The 15,514-nt window shown below is 41.8% G+C and overlaps 2 protein-coding genes across 2 annotated transcripts; one reads left to right on the forward strand and one right to left on the reverse strand.

Annotated features, from left to right (window-relative positions):
* Window positions 1-3,189: 3,189 nt before the first annotated feature.
* Window positions 3,190-6,758, reverse strand: LOC306967474 (gastrin-releasing peptide receptor-like). Its single transcript, XM_079562529.1, has 3 exons — window positions 6,314-6,758; window positions 3,665-4,010; window positions 3,190-3,571 (listed from the first exon to the last, which is right to left on the reverse strand). The coding sequence occupies exons 1-3, from the start codon at window positions 6,718-6,720 to the stop codon at window positions 3,257-3,259; spliced, it is 1,068 nt and encodes a 355-aa protein (XP_079418655.1). The 5' UTR covers window positions 6,721-6,758; the 3' UTR covers window positions 3,190-3,256.
* Window positions 6,759-9,407: 2,649 nt separating this feature from the next.
* LOC306967473 (lanC-like protein 3) lies at window positions 9,408-14,348 on the forward strand. The gene is made up of 5 exons (XM_079562528.1): window positions 9,408-10,111; window positions 10,284-10,407; window positions 12,012-12,209; window positions 13,485-13,692; window positions 13,924-14,348. The coding sequence occupies exons 1-5, from the start codon at window positions 9,578-9,580 to the stop codon at window positions 14,081-14,083; spliced, it is 1,224 nt and encodes a 407-aa protein (XP_079418654.1). The 5' UTR covers window positions 9,408-9,577; the 3' UTR covers window positions 14,084-14,348.
* Window positions 14,349-15,514: the final 1,166 nt, after the last annotated feature.

Raw genomic sequence — 15,514 nt, forward strand, 5'->3', positions numbered from 1 at the left:
GTTCTTGCCTGAGCTTAGACAACTTAATACGTACCTGTCTGGTCTTTGTGCGTGCCCGTGGAGGAGCGTGGTAGCTTCCAACTTCACCCCCCTTTTGGAGCTAAAGGAATATGTTGGGAGAAGCCAAATGCGAGCAACATCTTTGGTCGTTTTGCTTGACTGAGGGCACGCACAAAGACCAGACAGGTACGCATCAACTCGTCTAAGCTCAGGTAAGAACATATCTCAGAATGTAAAAATGGTGGCCGGTTCCTTTAAGGAAAGAAAAGACAAAAAAAATGTATATAGTATAAAATATAAGTGTGGGGGGGTAATAATTATATGACTTGTAGAAAGAAAATTATTCTTCCTGCCATTTTTCCATTCTTTTTTCTTCAGTCCTTCCTTTTCTCTGTCCTCCCCCTCTCCTCAGTAGGTAGTGACTGTGTGGGCCATAAATTCCTAGTCGCACTCTTGCCCTGAGGGATGGCCCTTAGACTCTGAATCAACCCTCTCACCCCACTGGGGAGTTGGTCTGCCTCAAGGACTGTTGACGTGACCTCCGAGGCAACCCTCTCGATCCAGTAAATACACTACCGGTCAAAAGTTTGGGAACACTTTTTATGTGTGAGCTTTTCTTTATTTTTCCCACTCTATTTACTTCTTACGTCTAATTCTCATTAACGACATTACACCATGAATGAACACATGTAGGAAACGAAAACTCAAAATATGTTTTGTATTTTAAATTCTTCAAAATGGCCTCCCTTTATTCTCGCCATTTCTCAATGAGCCTCATATAACAAGGTCGTCATCTGAAACAGTCTGAAGTGAAAACCATTTCTCGTGACGACATCGTGAAACTCATTGAGAAAATGTCACAAGTGCAAAGCAGTAATCAAAGCAGAAGGCGGCAATTTTGAAGAATTTATTTCAACTTTTTTTTAAATTAAAACATGTCTTCATTCATAAATTAATGCCTTCCGTGAGAACGTACAATGTTAATGGTTTTGAAATAAAACAAAAAACTATTTCTAAAAAAAGCGTCTCCAAACTTTTGACCAATAATGTGTGTGTATATACTACATACATATACATATATACATCGAGCATATATTTTCAATTCTGTACCGAGAATGGAACATGTGTAAAGTTTTCTAAAATGGTTTATATGTTTATATGTTGTTTTAATCAAATGTTGGACCCCAGGAAGAAAATCGACAGTTTGGCTGCGCTAATGGGGATCATTTTAATAAAACATAAAACATAAACTGAATACATGGTGACGGTATGAAGTTTGCATCACTTGACTACAAACGTTCATGTGGAAAAGGAGAAACTGAGGGGAGAGTTTTATCTGCAGGGGACATTTATTTAAATGGCAGCGTGAAAAGGTCACCACTGGAGCGAGGAAAAGGGATGTTTAAACAGATCTAACTTGGCCCGATCACCTTTGGCAGCATTACATTCATTTCTAATAAATCCAAGTTTCTTTGCAAAACTATGTTTCTTGAACTTTTACTCCACAGGTTCAATCATTCAACAGACAACTGCATGTTTTGCTGATGTAACAGTACAATGATTGCGCTTAATCTTTCGTGAAATATCAAAGGTTTTCATACCTAGTCAACTATTTCACGCTTTTCATCAGCAGAGAGATCCTTTTTCTTTCCCTTATTGCTTGAAAATGTTGGTCTGTGTGGTACGGAAGGAGCCTCCAGTGCATCGGGAGAGCAGCAGAGAAGACCCCTACACACACATCACACAGTCTCTTCAAGGTAATGCCTTTAGGGAGGAGACTGCGTAATCTACTGGCCAGTTCCAGTCGACTGATGAACAGTTTCATACACAAGGCCATCAGGAGTTCAATAAGGAAGTGAAGTTATAAACATCAACAAAATGACCTAACTAAAGAAAGATGTGTATAATCTTTAGCAAAATCTGAAATATAATTGTGGTATTGAAATGCAGATTCTGGGCTTTAAACTAGCATTATAAAGAATATAAATTCCCTGCTCCCTGCATAAACCCAGGAAAGACACTCATAATAAAATGGACTGAATACTTCTCATATGTCACCTTCTTCTCTGACTGCCCAAGTTCAAAGACCATTAAAAGTGAAGCCTTGACATTTTGTTAGCATCTTCCAGTGGGTTTTGCACACAAAGCTGTGATCTTTAATCAATTATATCGTACGGGAAAAGGTCAGAGAAGTATTTGAATGGATGAAAACTCAACAGAGCTTCCTTGCTTTTAATCTGAGATACAAATCATTTCTTTCAACTTTATGAAAGAAAAATAGACATCACAACTGCTACTGAAAAATGACCACAAGACGGTACCGGTAATTACTGTGTTGTGATTTTTACAATAAATATTTAAGAAGGCATTACACAATAAAACACGAACTACACAATAATAGTGAAGCACAATGTCTAGAAAATTCCACAGGTGGGTAGACACATGTATAATCTTCAACTGGCCCCGCTCTACACCCGGCTTTTTAACGCACCACTCGATGTAGGGGTCACATCATACACTGTACATAATAAAATATATATAAATAATACTAATACAATAAAAATGCACAGAGATTAAAAGTGTGTTGAGCCTGGTAATGACAACTGGAGCAACAAGAACACGGACTATAATACGTGTATTAATGTGCCCTTATGTCATGAAAACTAGTGAACGTGGCTGATATTTGGCATTGGAAACTGAAAGAAATATATGAATGGTCGCTTTGTTACTTGCTTTGTAGCGATCTTGCAGGAAATAGTAATAGTGTAATAGTGTTTGGTTCTGTTATTATGTGAATAGTTCAAACAGTGGTTGTGAGTCAAAAAGCTGTACTGAAAGGAAACGAGTTCTTCATTTTTTGTTTTCTTTTCTTTGCTATTGTTCCTTGTTGTTGTTTTGTTTACACTGATTATACTATGAGAAATGAAAAGTTCATCATTTTGAGTTGGGGGTAGGCGCTCATAAGCTTTTGCTTCAGCCTACTTCTTTTGAGCAAAATGTATGCTCAAATAAATAAATAAATAAATAATAATGATCCACATTCACCACCATGGTTTTTTTTTTAGCTGTTCGGGACAGAAAGTAAGACTCTGAATTCAAAGTGTTCTTGTACCAAAACTATACTGATATTCTTTTAGTAGCTTAATTTTTACAATCTATTATTATTTCTGAGTGGTACCTAACATAATAGATTTTGCACAAGACCCCGTAAAAGCTAGACGCGGCCCTGCTCACACATAACTCATCATGGCCAGTTTCACACAGAGGTGATGTTTGTGCTCCTGCTGCTCTGGCTGCGCTGGTGCGGCTCAGGGCGACACCACAGGAGCTGCCTGTTGAAGTGCTTGCTGAAGCTCTTGCTCATCAGGTACAGGGCAAAGGGGTTGACGCAGGAGTTGGCAAAGGCCAGGATGCGAGCGGTAACACTGGCGATGAAATGGCCCAGGGAAGTGTCTACCTGGTCGTAGTGGTAGGAGCGGTAAAGGTAGATGACGTGACTGGGCAGCCAGCACACCGCAAACAAACCCACGAACACAAGCACGGTCTTGGCCAAGCGCTTCCGTGACTTCATCTGAAAACACATAGAATTAGAGGGTTTTTAAATCGTCAAGTGAAGTAAGCGAGTAAAATCAATGTATTGGTTTTATTGTTATGAGACCAACACCTGTTTCTTGATGTGCTGGTGTCCTTCTTCAGGGAGGTCCTTGGAGCTCCTGATGAGGCTGCGGGCGATGAAGACATAGTAAACTGATATGATGAGCAGGGGTCCCACGTAGAAGATGATGAAGGAGGCTGTGGAGTGGATTTTGGGGTGCATGTCTCCAATCTGGGGGTACGGTCCACAGGTCACAAAGGTCTCATTGGTGTGACCGGTGGTGTATGTGTGCAGGTCTGAGAAGACTGCCTCTGGGATGGCCAGCGTGACAGACAGGAGCCAGATGGCAGCAGCACGGACACAGATGCTGACAGTGGAGGTTTGCAGGTCCAGCGGTTTCACTATGGCTTTGTACCTGTAGGAGACACAAAGATTTCAACCTGAAGAGACTCACAAAGACAGACTGCGTTAGAGAGGTTTTATTGAACATGAAACGTGATTGGGGCTCGGACCCCGGCGGAAGATTGCATTAACGATATGGAATACATGGCATCGATGGAAGTTGGCCAGAATCTTCCCCCTGAGCCCAGGACGGTCGCCCCGATGAGCAGAGCCTGAGGAGAGGCCAGTCGGAGGAGGGGCGGAGGAGGGGCGCAGCGCGGCTGGGAAATGGTCGAGTGATTGACCGGGGGGCTTAAAAAGGGGATCCTGGCATAAGCAATAAGCAGGAATAAGCAGCTGTGATGATTCATTTCATTTCATTTATTAATTTATTTGAATGGGACAGTGCATATTAATGAACAGACAACTAGTGCTGTAAATATGCCGGATTTAGCTCAAGGCTAATTTCCATCCGCAGTCCCATAAAAAACAAGACAAGAACATACAAAATACAAAACATATAAGCCACAACACACAGCAGTACATTACAGACAAAACAGGCAAGGACAAGAACTACACAATACATGAAGTGCATCTCTTTCATACGACACTCCCCTCGTCCCTGACGTGAAGGTGCGGCTTGAGCTGGGGCAGTGATTGGATGATTAGTGAAGGTTACCGTTGATGAGGCGATGAATGAAGGCTGCAGATACGTCTTCCAGGTTGAATTTGCGCTTTAGCTTCATAACTATATATTTTAACAGGGATTCAAACTCCTTACTTCTTCCTTCTCCCATTTTGATATATAAGCTAAATTTTGTTTTTAGTTCGTTACAAAAATATCCTCAATGTGTACAGTGGATTGTCTAAGGTGGCTGCTCATATTGTGGGCTTGTGTCCCAGCTCCCAACAATTTGCTGAAAGTTTCTTCCTACTTTAACCCCCCTTTCACCCTGAACAGTTCTGACCAATGAAGCTTATTAAAAAGCCTGCATAAAATGTATTCATTGTATATGATTCACAAACTAGTATGTGGTAATCAGAATCCACCCAGACGTAATGGAAACATCAGCATCAACATAAATTTGATTCATTCAGTCATACTTATAACTTATCCGAGAAACTGCCTGGATCTGATCAGTCATATTGCTAGGATTCTTTTCTTTCTGTTTTTATTGTCCAAAGGGCAAATTTATTTTCATCAAATTAAGTAAGAAGAAGAAGAGTAAGAAGAAGAGAAACAATCACAACTGTTTGTAGAAATGTGTGGGCTCTTTGTCTACTGTATAATGAAGAAGAAGAAGAAGAAGAAGAAGATCTTTATTTATATAGCGCCTTTCACAGACATGGTCACAAAGCGCTTTACATGAGACAGTTGTACATTCACTCCATACTCGGTGGTGGAAAGCTACGTTTGTAGCTTCAGTTTCCCCTGGGGGAGACTGTCAGAAGCGCTTTCGCGACTACACACATCTGCGCCAACGGACCCTCTGACCACCACCATACATTCACTCACACACATCATTCATAATGCACAATACAAGATGGTATTCATTTTTAAACAGAACCCCCACCATGTGCCCCGACTGTACTCCGATCATCACCATTTATACCTCTGGACAAATGAAGACATGACTCTTCAAAATGTAGTTAATATTTATAAGATCTGCTTTTGGCTACGCTCTGTCCCAGTGAAATGGGCACATCTGGATCTTGATCACTTTCCAACTCATTTCAGCTTGTGCCTGCTTCTGTATTGGTTTGTTTTTAGCTCAAGACTTAAATGACTGATTGACAACCAAGCATAATTTCTTCATTTGCATGTGTCTCATGGTTAAGTGCTGTTCTTATGTGAACTAAAACAAAGTCGTCGATGAGAACAAGTCCTACTGTTTTGCAAGTCACAAGTATCAAGTCATATGCTTTGAATTTGGAGCTTTTTACTCTTTTATTTTTACCAGATGGATTTTCTTTTAATATATATATTTTTACTGCTTTGGTGTTTCTGCAGTCCGACAGCATGTGGCTCAGCTGAGTTTTCACAAAGAATGCTTCATGTTAATGTTTGAAGACTTTAACTTCAAGTGTTTTCTATTGAGGCCCAATTCAGGTCAAGTTCAGACACATTGTTGTTCAAGCAAGTCGAGTCCAAGGTTTATATTTCGTCCTGTTGATAGAATCAAGTCAGCAAATCGTCACTCAAGTCGGACTTAGTCGTTAGTCTCGTTTCAACAAGAAACTCTGCCACTCTGGAAGCACCTGCTCCTTTGTAAAATAATATTCACTCGTGTTTTTTGCACTCTTTTTATTCTTAACTCTTAGTGTGTTGCGTCTTACCGGTCTGCAGAGAGCGCAGTCAGGGTGAATACAGACACCCCTACTGAGGTGAGCTGGATAAAGGGGATGAGTTTACAGCCCACTCGCCCGAACAACCACTGGTCCACAAGGTACCGGCTGGCGTCAACCGGGGCGCACGTGATGAGGAGCAACAGATCCCCGAGCGCGAGACTGGACAAGAACAGGTTTGGCACCGTGCGCATCGACTTCACCAGAAGACATGTTTTCATCAAAGTTACGTTCCCTACAAGACCCACGGTAATAATGACCCCGTACACGACCGCGATGCCGATTCCTGGGGGCCAGATGTGGTACCCGGTTTGCGTCCCGTCAAATTCCAGGGTCACGTTCACTAACAGAAGCTGGTGGTCTCCCTCGCTCAGAGCTGCGGACGCGTCCTGAGACATGACGCGCGAAGAAAAGCCAAAGACGACCGCGTGCGCCTGCTTTATAGAGCATGCAGTGCGTGCGTCACATGCGCATCTGGAGTGGCACATCCAAGAAGAAGTATATATGTATGTCTATTCAAGTAGGCTCCATAGGATGCCTGTCACAGTTCATGCTTTCAACTAGGCCTGTAGACTTGTTTAACCTCTTACCACCTTACTTGTGCATTTGTGCAAAAGCTTCATCATTTGAAAGCTAAGACCTACAAGATCTAAACGGATCTTTTTCCTTGCGTTGTAGCCACTTTGTCATCACTTTGTTTCGCTTTCTTTTTCGTCTCATTTTTGCCATTTTTGAGTCACATTTTTTGTCACATTTTTGTTGCTTTCTTGTTACTTTTTCTGTTGATTTTTTGTGTGGCTTTTTTATTGTGTTTTTGCTGCACTTTCATTTTTTGTCACTTTTTTGTTGCACCGTCATCGCTTCTTTTGTCACATTCTTGTTTTTTAGTACATTTTTGTTGATAGTATGTGGCTTTTTTATTGCGTTTTTGTCAATTTTTTGCTGCACTTTCATCGCTTTTTTGTTGTCACATTTTAGTCACTTTTTCATCCTCGTTTTTGTGACTATTTTGATGTTAGATTTGGGTAATGCTAATAAAAATAATATTGAGTCTTTCAGTGTAGTACTGGATTGTATATCCTGCTGTTTTCTTGTTTGACCTACTGAATTCTATAGTAATCTTAGTATCTAAGTAGATGTAGCCGAAAACCATATTTTTACTTTAAGATATTTTTCATTGTCTATTCTATATGCTCTGTCGACAAAGCTTCTATTTATCCCGTCGACTAACTCCTTTTCATGATTTAAATTCAAGAGTGTTGACAATAATCAGATGAGCCACTTTGAATATAATATAAATGCAAATGTCTTTAATACCTGATCGCCTATATGACGCCACATGAGAGCTACGATTGCATATTATGATTTTAAAAAGTGGCAATTTGTTTCATCTCTTTGGTGTGTTTCAATTGATTGGCTTTTTACTGGAGATAGGGAACAACTGATCTTCAAAGAGGTCTTTTCAGTTCCTCATATTTCAATCATTTAGCCACCAACATGGGCCACTCCAGAGGCTTTGTTCTGATTCCTCCAGTGCTTCAAGTATAGCAATCGAGATGGGATTGTCACAATCTCTTCTCCTATAACATCAACATTTTGTACCTCCTCCATTATAAATCACAATTATGGTTATATTGAGAATAAATAGTCTACTTTCTCTACTGGATCAAACTTTTTGGATTGTCTGCAGGGTCTGACACTTGTGCTCATTTTGCCTTGGCTTTCATCCTATTTTTCATTCTAGTTTCCGAACAAATGGGGCCAAAAAAAAGAGTCTTGTTTCATGTTGAAATTTATTTCAAAGGGCCTCGTCTAATCTCCACATGCTGGGAAAGGAGGAAATTACCTAGAGGAAAATGTATTTAGAAACTGAAGCTGTGCTGTAATTACAATTCTATGCCCACATTAAATGTGTAATTGTAGTTTAGAGCTTTAGTTCTTAGGGTGTGTCATGGAAAACTGCTAAATTTTAAAAGAATAATATTAAAGCAATGAACATTGAAACCTTGAAACCTAGAAAATGTGCTAATCATCTATGCAGCCCACTCATGACTCAAGATTTGGAGATGGGTCATTTTACAATTTTGTGCATTGTTAATTCACACCATGCACTGTGATGGCCAGGGCTGCCTTAAACTGGGCCTGTCTGGGCTGGAGACTGATGGAAGTGAGGCTGCCAATCTGTGCCATCGGACACTTCCACCAGTCACTCACACACTGCATTCACCCAGGCTTCCTGGTGTTGCCCGGCCGTCTCCCATCCATAGCCCTACCCTGCATGGCTTCCAAGATCTGACGGGATCGGGCAAAGCAAGGAGCAGGGAGCAGTTGCCCACTGCGCCTTGCTGCTCAGAGGTGTCGGTTGAATGACTCGATTGGTTGAATTTTCTGTAAGACTAGGATTGGTAGCCTTTATTGCCTTATGGAAAATTTGCCCAATGAGTCTCCTAAAAATACAATAATAACTTTCAATTCCACTATAGGCCTGTAGACCCGTTTGGGTTGGTTGCGTCAGTCTCGTGACTGTCCTGGTTTCATTACGTTTTCCTAAAATATTGTCAAGTAACAGCTTGTACTGTAAGCATTTCCTACAGCCCACTGCCCTTGTTGCTATTGCTGATCACTAAACTTGATTTCTGAAGCAAATAAAGTCTTGAACTCTTCCCAGCGTATCACCACAGACCACATTACAGATTCAGCACCACGGACAGCGACACTTGGCGCCCCTTGACGGCTGGAGACGCTCGTGCACAAATGAGTCAACACTTTTGAATATACAATTCCCTTGATGACTTTTCTTGCAAGAACGGTTCTGTCTCAAGGCAACACAACAATTAATTGAGAGAATGAGGTCTGGGAGGGAAGGGAGGCTGCTGAGCAAACAGCCTCCCAGAACGTCTGTTACTAGCCCACTTTTTGAAATGTGCTCAGTAATATATTGATACATAAATAAATGAATAAATGACTGAATAATTAAATAAATGCTGAACCAATAGTCACAGTGGCGGAAACAACCGGATCACCGGGGAGCTCTGTGCGAAATGAAATAAGACACAAATCAAACAATGAACAAAACTTAGAGGTAACAGGTCTTCTGGCTACTTTAGCTGCGCTCGCACGTCCCAGACTTGGGTGAAGTCACAGCCGCGCGCACAGCCTGACAGCCAATCCGCTTCCGAAGCACGTGACAAGAGGAGCAATCAGAGCAGCTCGCGCCTCATCCTTAGTTACCTTGAGCCCCGGTGACTGACAGTGATGGAGAACAGCCGCTGCTTCACCAACAGATTCGCGGACTTCAAAGGCGTCCTGCTGCCGGGACAGGGCTCCGAGGCCATCGTCCCCGCGGTAATCTCCACCGTGGACAAAATAGTCCAGAAGGTTCCGCTTGATGTCAGCGACTGTGACGGCGGGCTGTACGATGGTCCGGCTGGGGTGGCGTACATGCTCTTCCACGTCAGCGAGTGCCCGCTGTTCTCGGAGCAGCGGGACGTGTACCTGAAGACGGCCAAGCAGATCATTGACATATCGGTGAGGTATGTTGACGGGGAGTCGGACAAGAACACGAGAGCCGCGTTCCTCCTGGGGGGCGCGGGGATCCATGCCGTGGCGGCGATGATCTACAAAGCTTTGGGCTTGGCAGACTTCGTGAAGCCGTTGACTAAATTTCGCAACTTGTGGGAGGTGTGCGCCCCCGTCCATTTCCTGGAGTGCGGCTCTGATGAACTGTTCGTGGGACGTGCTGGATACTTGTGCGCAGCCTTGGTGCTCAAACAGAAATTGGGCATTGAGGTAAAACTCAACTCAATGTTATGTGTTTTTTCTTTGCTTAAGTAGAGCTCTGTAGGACTATGTCAAATATGATGAGCTTTTTCTGATCTTTTATCAACTTTCTTGAGTTTGTCTCACTTCATTTGTCCTTCTCTTTATTAACCCAGACACTAACCAGCAGTATTTGTTGCAGATCCTGAGCAAAGATCAAATAAAATCCATCTGCCAGGCCATAATCGAGTCAGGGAAGCAGTATGCGCGGAGGAAGAGGAAGCCCTTCCCTCTCATGTACTCCTACTATGGGACTGAGTACCTCGGTGAGACTTGTTTTTAAGCCGATTTGTGCTTCTGCTATCATCCAGGTAGGGTTTATGATTATGAATTATAAGTTGTTAGGATAAGCCGACCTCTGGTTATAAGAGGATCCACATATAAGTATTATTATATAATGGTGGATATTAAAAGTTTTACAGATTTAAAGATGAATCAACAGCACAGGGTTTCATTCATACTTAGGGAAAGTGGCCCAGAGCTCAGTGTGACCCACCACATCTCTTTCTGTCAAACAAAGTTCCACCACGAGCCTCAGGTGTTTTGTTACAGATACCGCTGATAGAAAAGCATGAAAGGTTAGATGCATAAGTGGACACAAGAGGAAGGACTTCAATGGACGTGCAATTAAAACTCTTTATTTCCAGCTGTATTAGAAATACATAGAGTCTAAGGCTTGCAATAACATCCAGACCAACACATGGCTATCAATATGTTATCAAAATGAAAATCAATCTAATCTGTGCTTTTATCACACATGTGATGCTCCATAGCTGTCAGTAAAATGACACAAAACTGACAGGAATGTGGCGATCATGTTATCCGCATGGATCCTGATAGCTTCATAGTCAATAATAGCTGTTTCCTCCAAAGGATAAGATTTTCTATTTTATTTTTATGTGGCCATTTGAAAACTGATGGCAGTCCTCAAGGATCATCAGAGGTGAATGTGACTACAGGGTCAAGAGGATCTGATTTTACAGCTGAGCGACTTTTGTACTTACTCCACAATGTTGTGGTAGAGGGCACCAGACATGACCTGCAGACAGCGCGTCTGGTGCCCTCTACTGCAGGCTGCAGTTGCCACAGTTGAAATGCTAATCTGGTGTGTGATTACCGTTTTCAGATTTCCACTAAGGATTCCTGTTTACAACGTGATATGTGCTATGGAGAGGCAACTCAGTGGCACTAATAGGAGTCAAAATGCACACTCTTCATGTCTTTAAAGATTTTAATTGATGACGTTGTGCCCCCCACAGTAAGAAATTATCAAATTGGCAAATTCTCATTGCTGCTACTGTACTCTGATGTACTCATCACAAATGTTGTATTTGCTTGCAATCTTTTGATGAATGGCATCAGAGCTAGTTATTAAGGATGTTTGGCTTGTACTTTCATGGTCATATCTGGTAACTAATCATTGGAATGTAGGCAAGGCAATGCATTTATTTATAGAGCACAATGAGTACACAAAGTTGTTCAGAATGTCATAAAATCAATAAAAAAAACTAATTTCAAAATGAGAATAAAAGCAAAGCATGCAGATATAATACTTTTAGATGTCATTTACACAGATCAATAGAATGGCTTGTCATCTTTTAGCTGGATGTAAATGAAAGAGCCTCTCTGTGTTTAGTCCTGACCGCCCCCTGATTCTCCGAGGCCGAGATAGTGTACTGGATGTCTTTTGTACAAATGATATGCTTCTATAGTCAATTGCGAGCCCATTATATTTTGAAATGACAGAAGATCCTGTTAGTTGACAGTGAAAGTGACATCCAGGGGTGTTAAGTGAGGGACGTTTGCTCGAATCTGCCTTTGCATTCTGGCACGGTGCTTGTTTGAGCAAAGGCCTCCTCTCTCTCTTCAGGGGCCGCCCACGGTCTGTCGTCTGTGCTGCAGATGCTGCTGAGTTACCAGGACATGCTGAGTGGGCCAGAGAGGGACTTGGTGTGGCAGAGTGTGGACTTCCTCATGAACCAGGAGCAGAACTGTAACTGGCCTGCCGAGCTGGGAGCCATTATCGAGAGGGAGAACGAGCTGGTCCACTGGTGCCATGGAGCGCCCGGTACTGGCCTTATGTCACCTTCTTTTTCACCAGGAAAATCTCCTATGTTCATAAAGTTAATTTTTTTTATTTGTACCTTGAGACTCGATGTCTCAATTGCAAGAGCAGTATGAAAAAAAAAAAGTTATGGTTAAAACAACAGCAATTTCTCATAGGCACATTTTCCAGACCTTTTAATAAAACTTAATTTTTTTGTAATTTGTTGTTTCATCAATAGACACAAAATAGACACAAGTCTGTCTTTGAACTTCATACATCTCTCCCTGGAACCGATCTTCCGTCTGGCGCAACAACAGCGTTAGTGCAGGCAAGAGTGACATCTTGCCTGCAAACAAACGGTGTGCCAGTGCTAGCGCGACCAGGGCGTGGGAGCGTGGCTTAGACAGAAGGGCTGCAATGAGCAAGGCAAGGCAAGGCATGTTTATTTACACCGCGCATTTTGTACACAAGGCAATCCTACTTGCTTATTCCCCTTCTCTTTCATCCATACATTAACATCGCGCATGGCCTCATGTAGGCTACTTCATTCAGCATTGAGGCTACATCATTTTCAAGATCCATGCTACATACTTTACTTCACTGTGAGTTAAACATTGACCGTGTCCTGAATATATCGCTGGCTCTGGTGCTGGTATTGATGAGCGCTGTCATTTCCATGCCACAAAAACCTGATCAAAACTCCAGCACGTGCACCCCCCACATCCCCAATACCCCCGCCACCTCTGTTCCCTGGAAAATATTGGTCTGTTGGAGGAAAAAGCTTGAGGAGGGACCACTGTTGTACAAAACATCGCCATTCGCCACAGGTGTTTGTTCAGCCCATGTACAGCTCCCGTTCAACCCACTACGCTCAGTCTGGAGCTGAAGATTTCACAATCGCCGCCCCTCAGAGGCAAAGTCTAGTCTACAGTCTGCATTTAGAAAGGCCTCATATAGTAGCACTTCCAGTCATTTGTTGCTACAGAGTTTGATGTCCTTACAGAGCCACTGCTCACATGCTCCAATAATCTGTCTTGAGGGAGACACAACCAGAGAAGTCTTGTCGCCACTAGGTGTCCCGTTCAATGACACTGGTTTTTAGCAGTTAATCCCATGAACACTCAACTGTCTGCAATAGCTTATTATTCAAAGCGCCAACATTTTACTATTTTTCTAGTCACTTGTTACTACTGCTTTTTAAAATTAGTAAGCAACAAATTTGATTGTACAACAGTGTATTGTGTTAAAAAGCATGACATGAAAGGACTTCTTGAATTCTGATTGTGTCCCTTGCAGGCGTGGCGTATCTTTTTGCCAAAGCATACCTCATCAAAAAGAAGCCGCAGTACTTGGACACATGCATCCGCTGTGGGGAGCTGGTGTGGCAGAAGGGGCTGCTCAAGAAAGGCCCAGGGATTTGTCATGGAGTGGCAGGCAGTGCTTATGTGTTCCTCCTCCTCTACCGCCTCACAGGAAACTCCAAATACATCTATCGCGCTCAGAGGCAAGATATCCTGTTATTCAGCACAGACTGTAAACAGCACAATGCACTAGAGCCTGTTGATATCTACGTGCATTACTTTATGTGTTGACAAAGCACAGAGTATTCAATTCAGTTGTTCCATGTTGCGCCATTCCACCAAAGAAAATTCCAAGTTTGTGAGTCCCTTACCAGACATAAACAATGCAAAGGATTCTGATTCTTCTTATTCTCTTTGTCTCTTCCTTTGCACAGATTTGCAGAGTTCATCTTCACAGAAGAGTTCAAGACCGGCTCACGCTCTGTCAGCAGCGTCTACAGTCTGTTCGAAGGCCTGTCTGGCACAGTGTGTTTCCTGGTGGACCTGCTGCAGCCTGACCAGTCAGAGTTCCCTCTCTTCAGCATCTTTGTGTGAACTGCTACTGCCGCCAATCTGAACAGACAACAGCAATACTCTCCTCAGTCCTATCAAGTAACACACAACAGTAATTGGATCTCAAATAATGTTTTCACTTTTGTTTTTAGCCTAAATGAACGTTGCTTTCGTAACAGCTATAAGCAAATTTAAATGTAAAAAGTGCAATATCGTAATTTGGTATTTTCTCTTCAATGTCTTAAGTGTAATCATTATTTCAATACATATAATAAGGCTAAGGTCCAAATATCTGGTAGTGTTTCTTTATGAGATGGTTCTCTCATAAAGCAACATTGGAAAGCTCCCCTTTCCTCTAAAGGGGAAACACATTGTGTGTGTTATAATATAAACTTGTCTTGTTTTGAAAAAATGTCAAGCTTTACATAATTCATTGTAACATCATTTGACTTTACAATGTAGTTATTTGCACTAAATCAGTTCTCAAACTTTTCACACTAATAAATGATTTGATCTTCCAAGTTTCACCACATACAAAATCTAATCAGGACAAAACCGAGTATAAAAAGGGTCTAACATACTGTATATCTAAATTGGATTCACTTCAATATATTACGAAAGCAGCTCTAATTAAAGAAGGTTAAGTCTGATATTGCAGATGCTACCACGACCCCAGTGTGAGAACCACTGCACTAAAGGTTTTGCACTATAAGTCGTGTCCCGGTGAGGCTCTCAGGTCTGAAACGCACACGCAGTGCAAATAAAATGGCAATCACCAGTTCCCAGTCACTAAACAGAGAAACATAAAACCATGAAATGCCACATAATGCCTTTAAAGTTTCACCAGCTCAGCGCCACCTACAGCCTACGTCCAATCACAGATCTTTGTGTCCTCATAGGCTAGGTATTGTACTAATACTTGTGTAACGTTTGTCTAGCTCTAGCACAGTTATACTGATACTTGGTAACTATATTTGTGCAGACAACAGATTTTGTGGAAGAACCTATTGTTTTTGATACTAGTTAAAATAGAGATCCATGTGTGAGTGAAAGCTATTTTATGTCTTTCGATGTTTATATGTATTTGACACGGGTGATTTTCACCTGTTCGGTTTGTTACCTGTGGAGAAAAAAAACATGCAATGCAATAGGTTTGTGGTGAAAACTTGTTAACGCTGTGAGTCACTTTCTTTCTTCCAGCACACTGTTCAAGATGCTACTGTTGCAAGCCAAATATGTGATGTACATTTTACATTGATGGCACAGCTCTTGAGAAAATGAGGCCTTAAAAAAAAAAGAAGGAGAAAAAGCATTCAGCTTTTGGAAATAGCTACATCTTGTTTATGTGAAAAAGCAAACAGGAAAATGCTTTGGCATGTGCAGATTTACTATTGTGTCCACAACAAATCTAATAAAGTGTGAGAACAACACTGAGTCAGTAGTGTTCATTCACACAGTCATAATTCAGCATGT

Source organism: Gobius niger (genome assembly GCF_951799975.1).
Source record: "Gobius niger genome assembly, chromosome: 9".
NCBI lineage: Eukaryota > Metazoa > Chordata > Actinopteri > Gobiiformes > Gobiidae > Gobius > Gobius niger.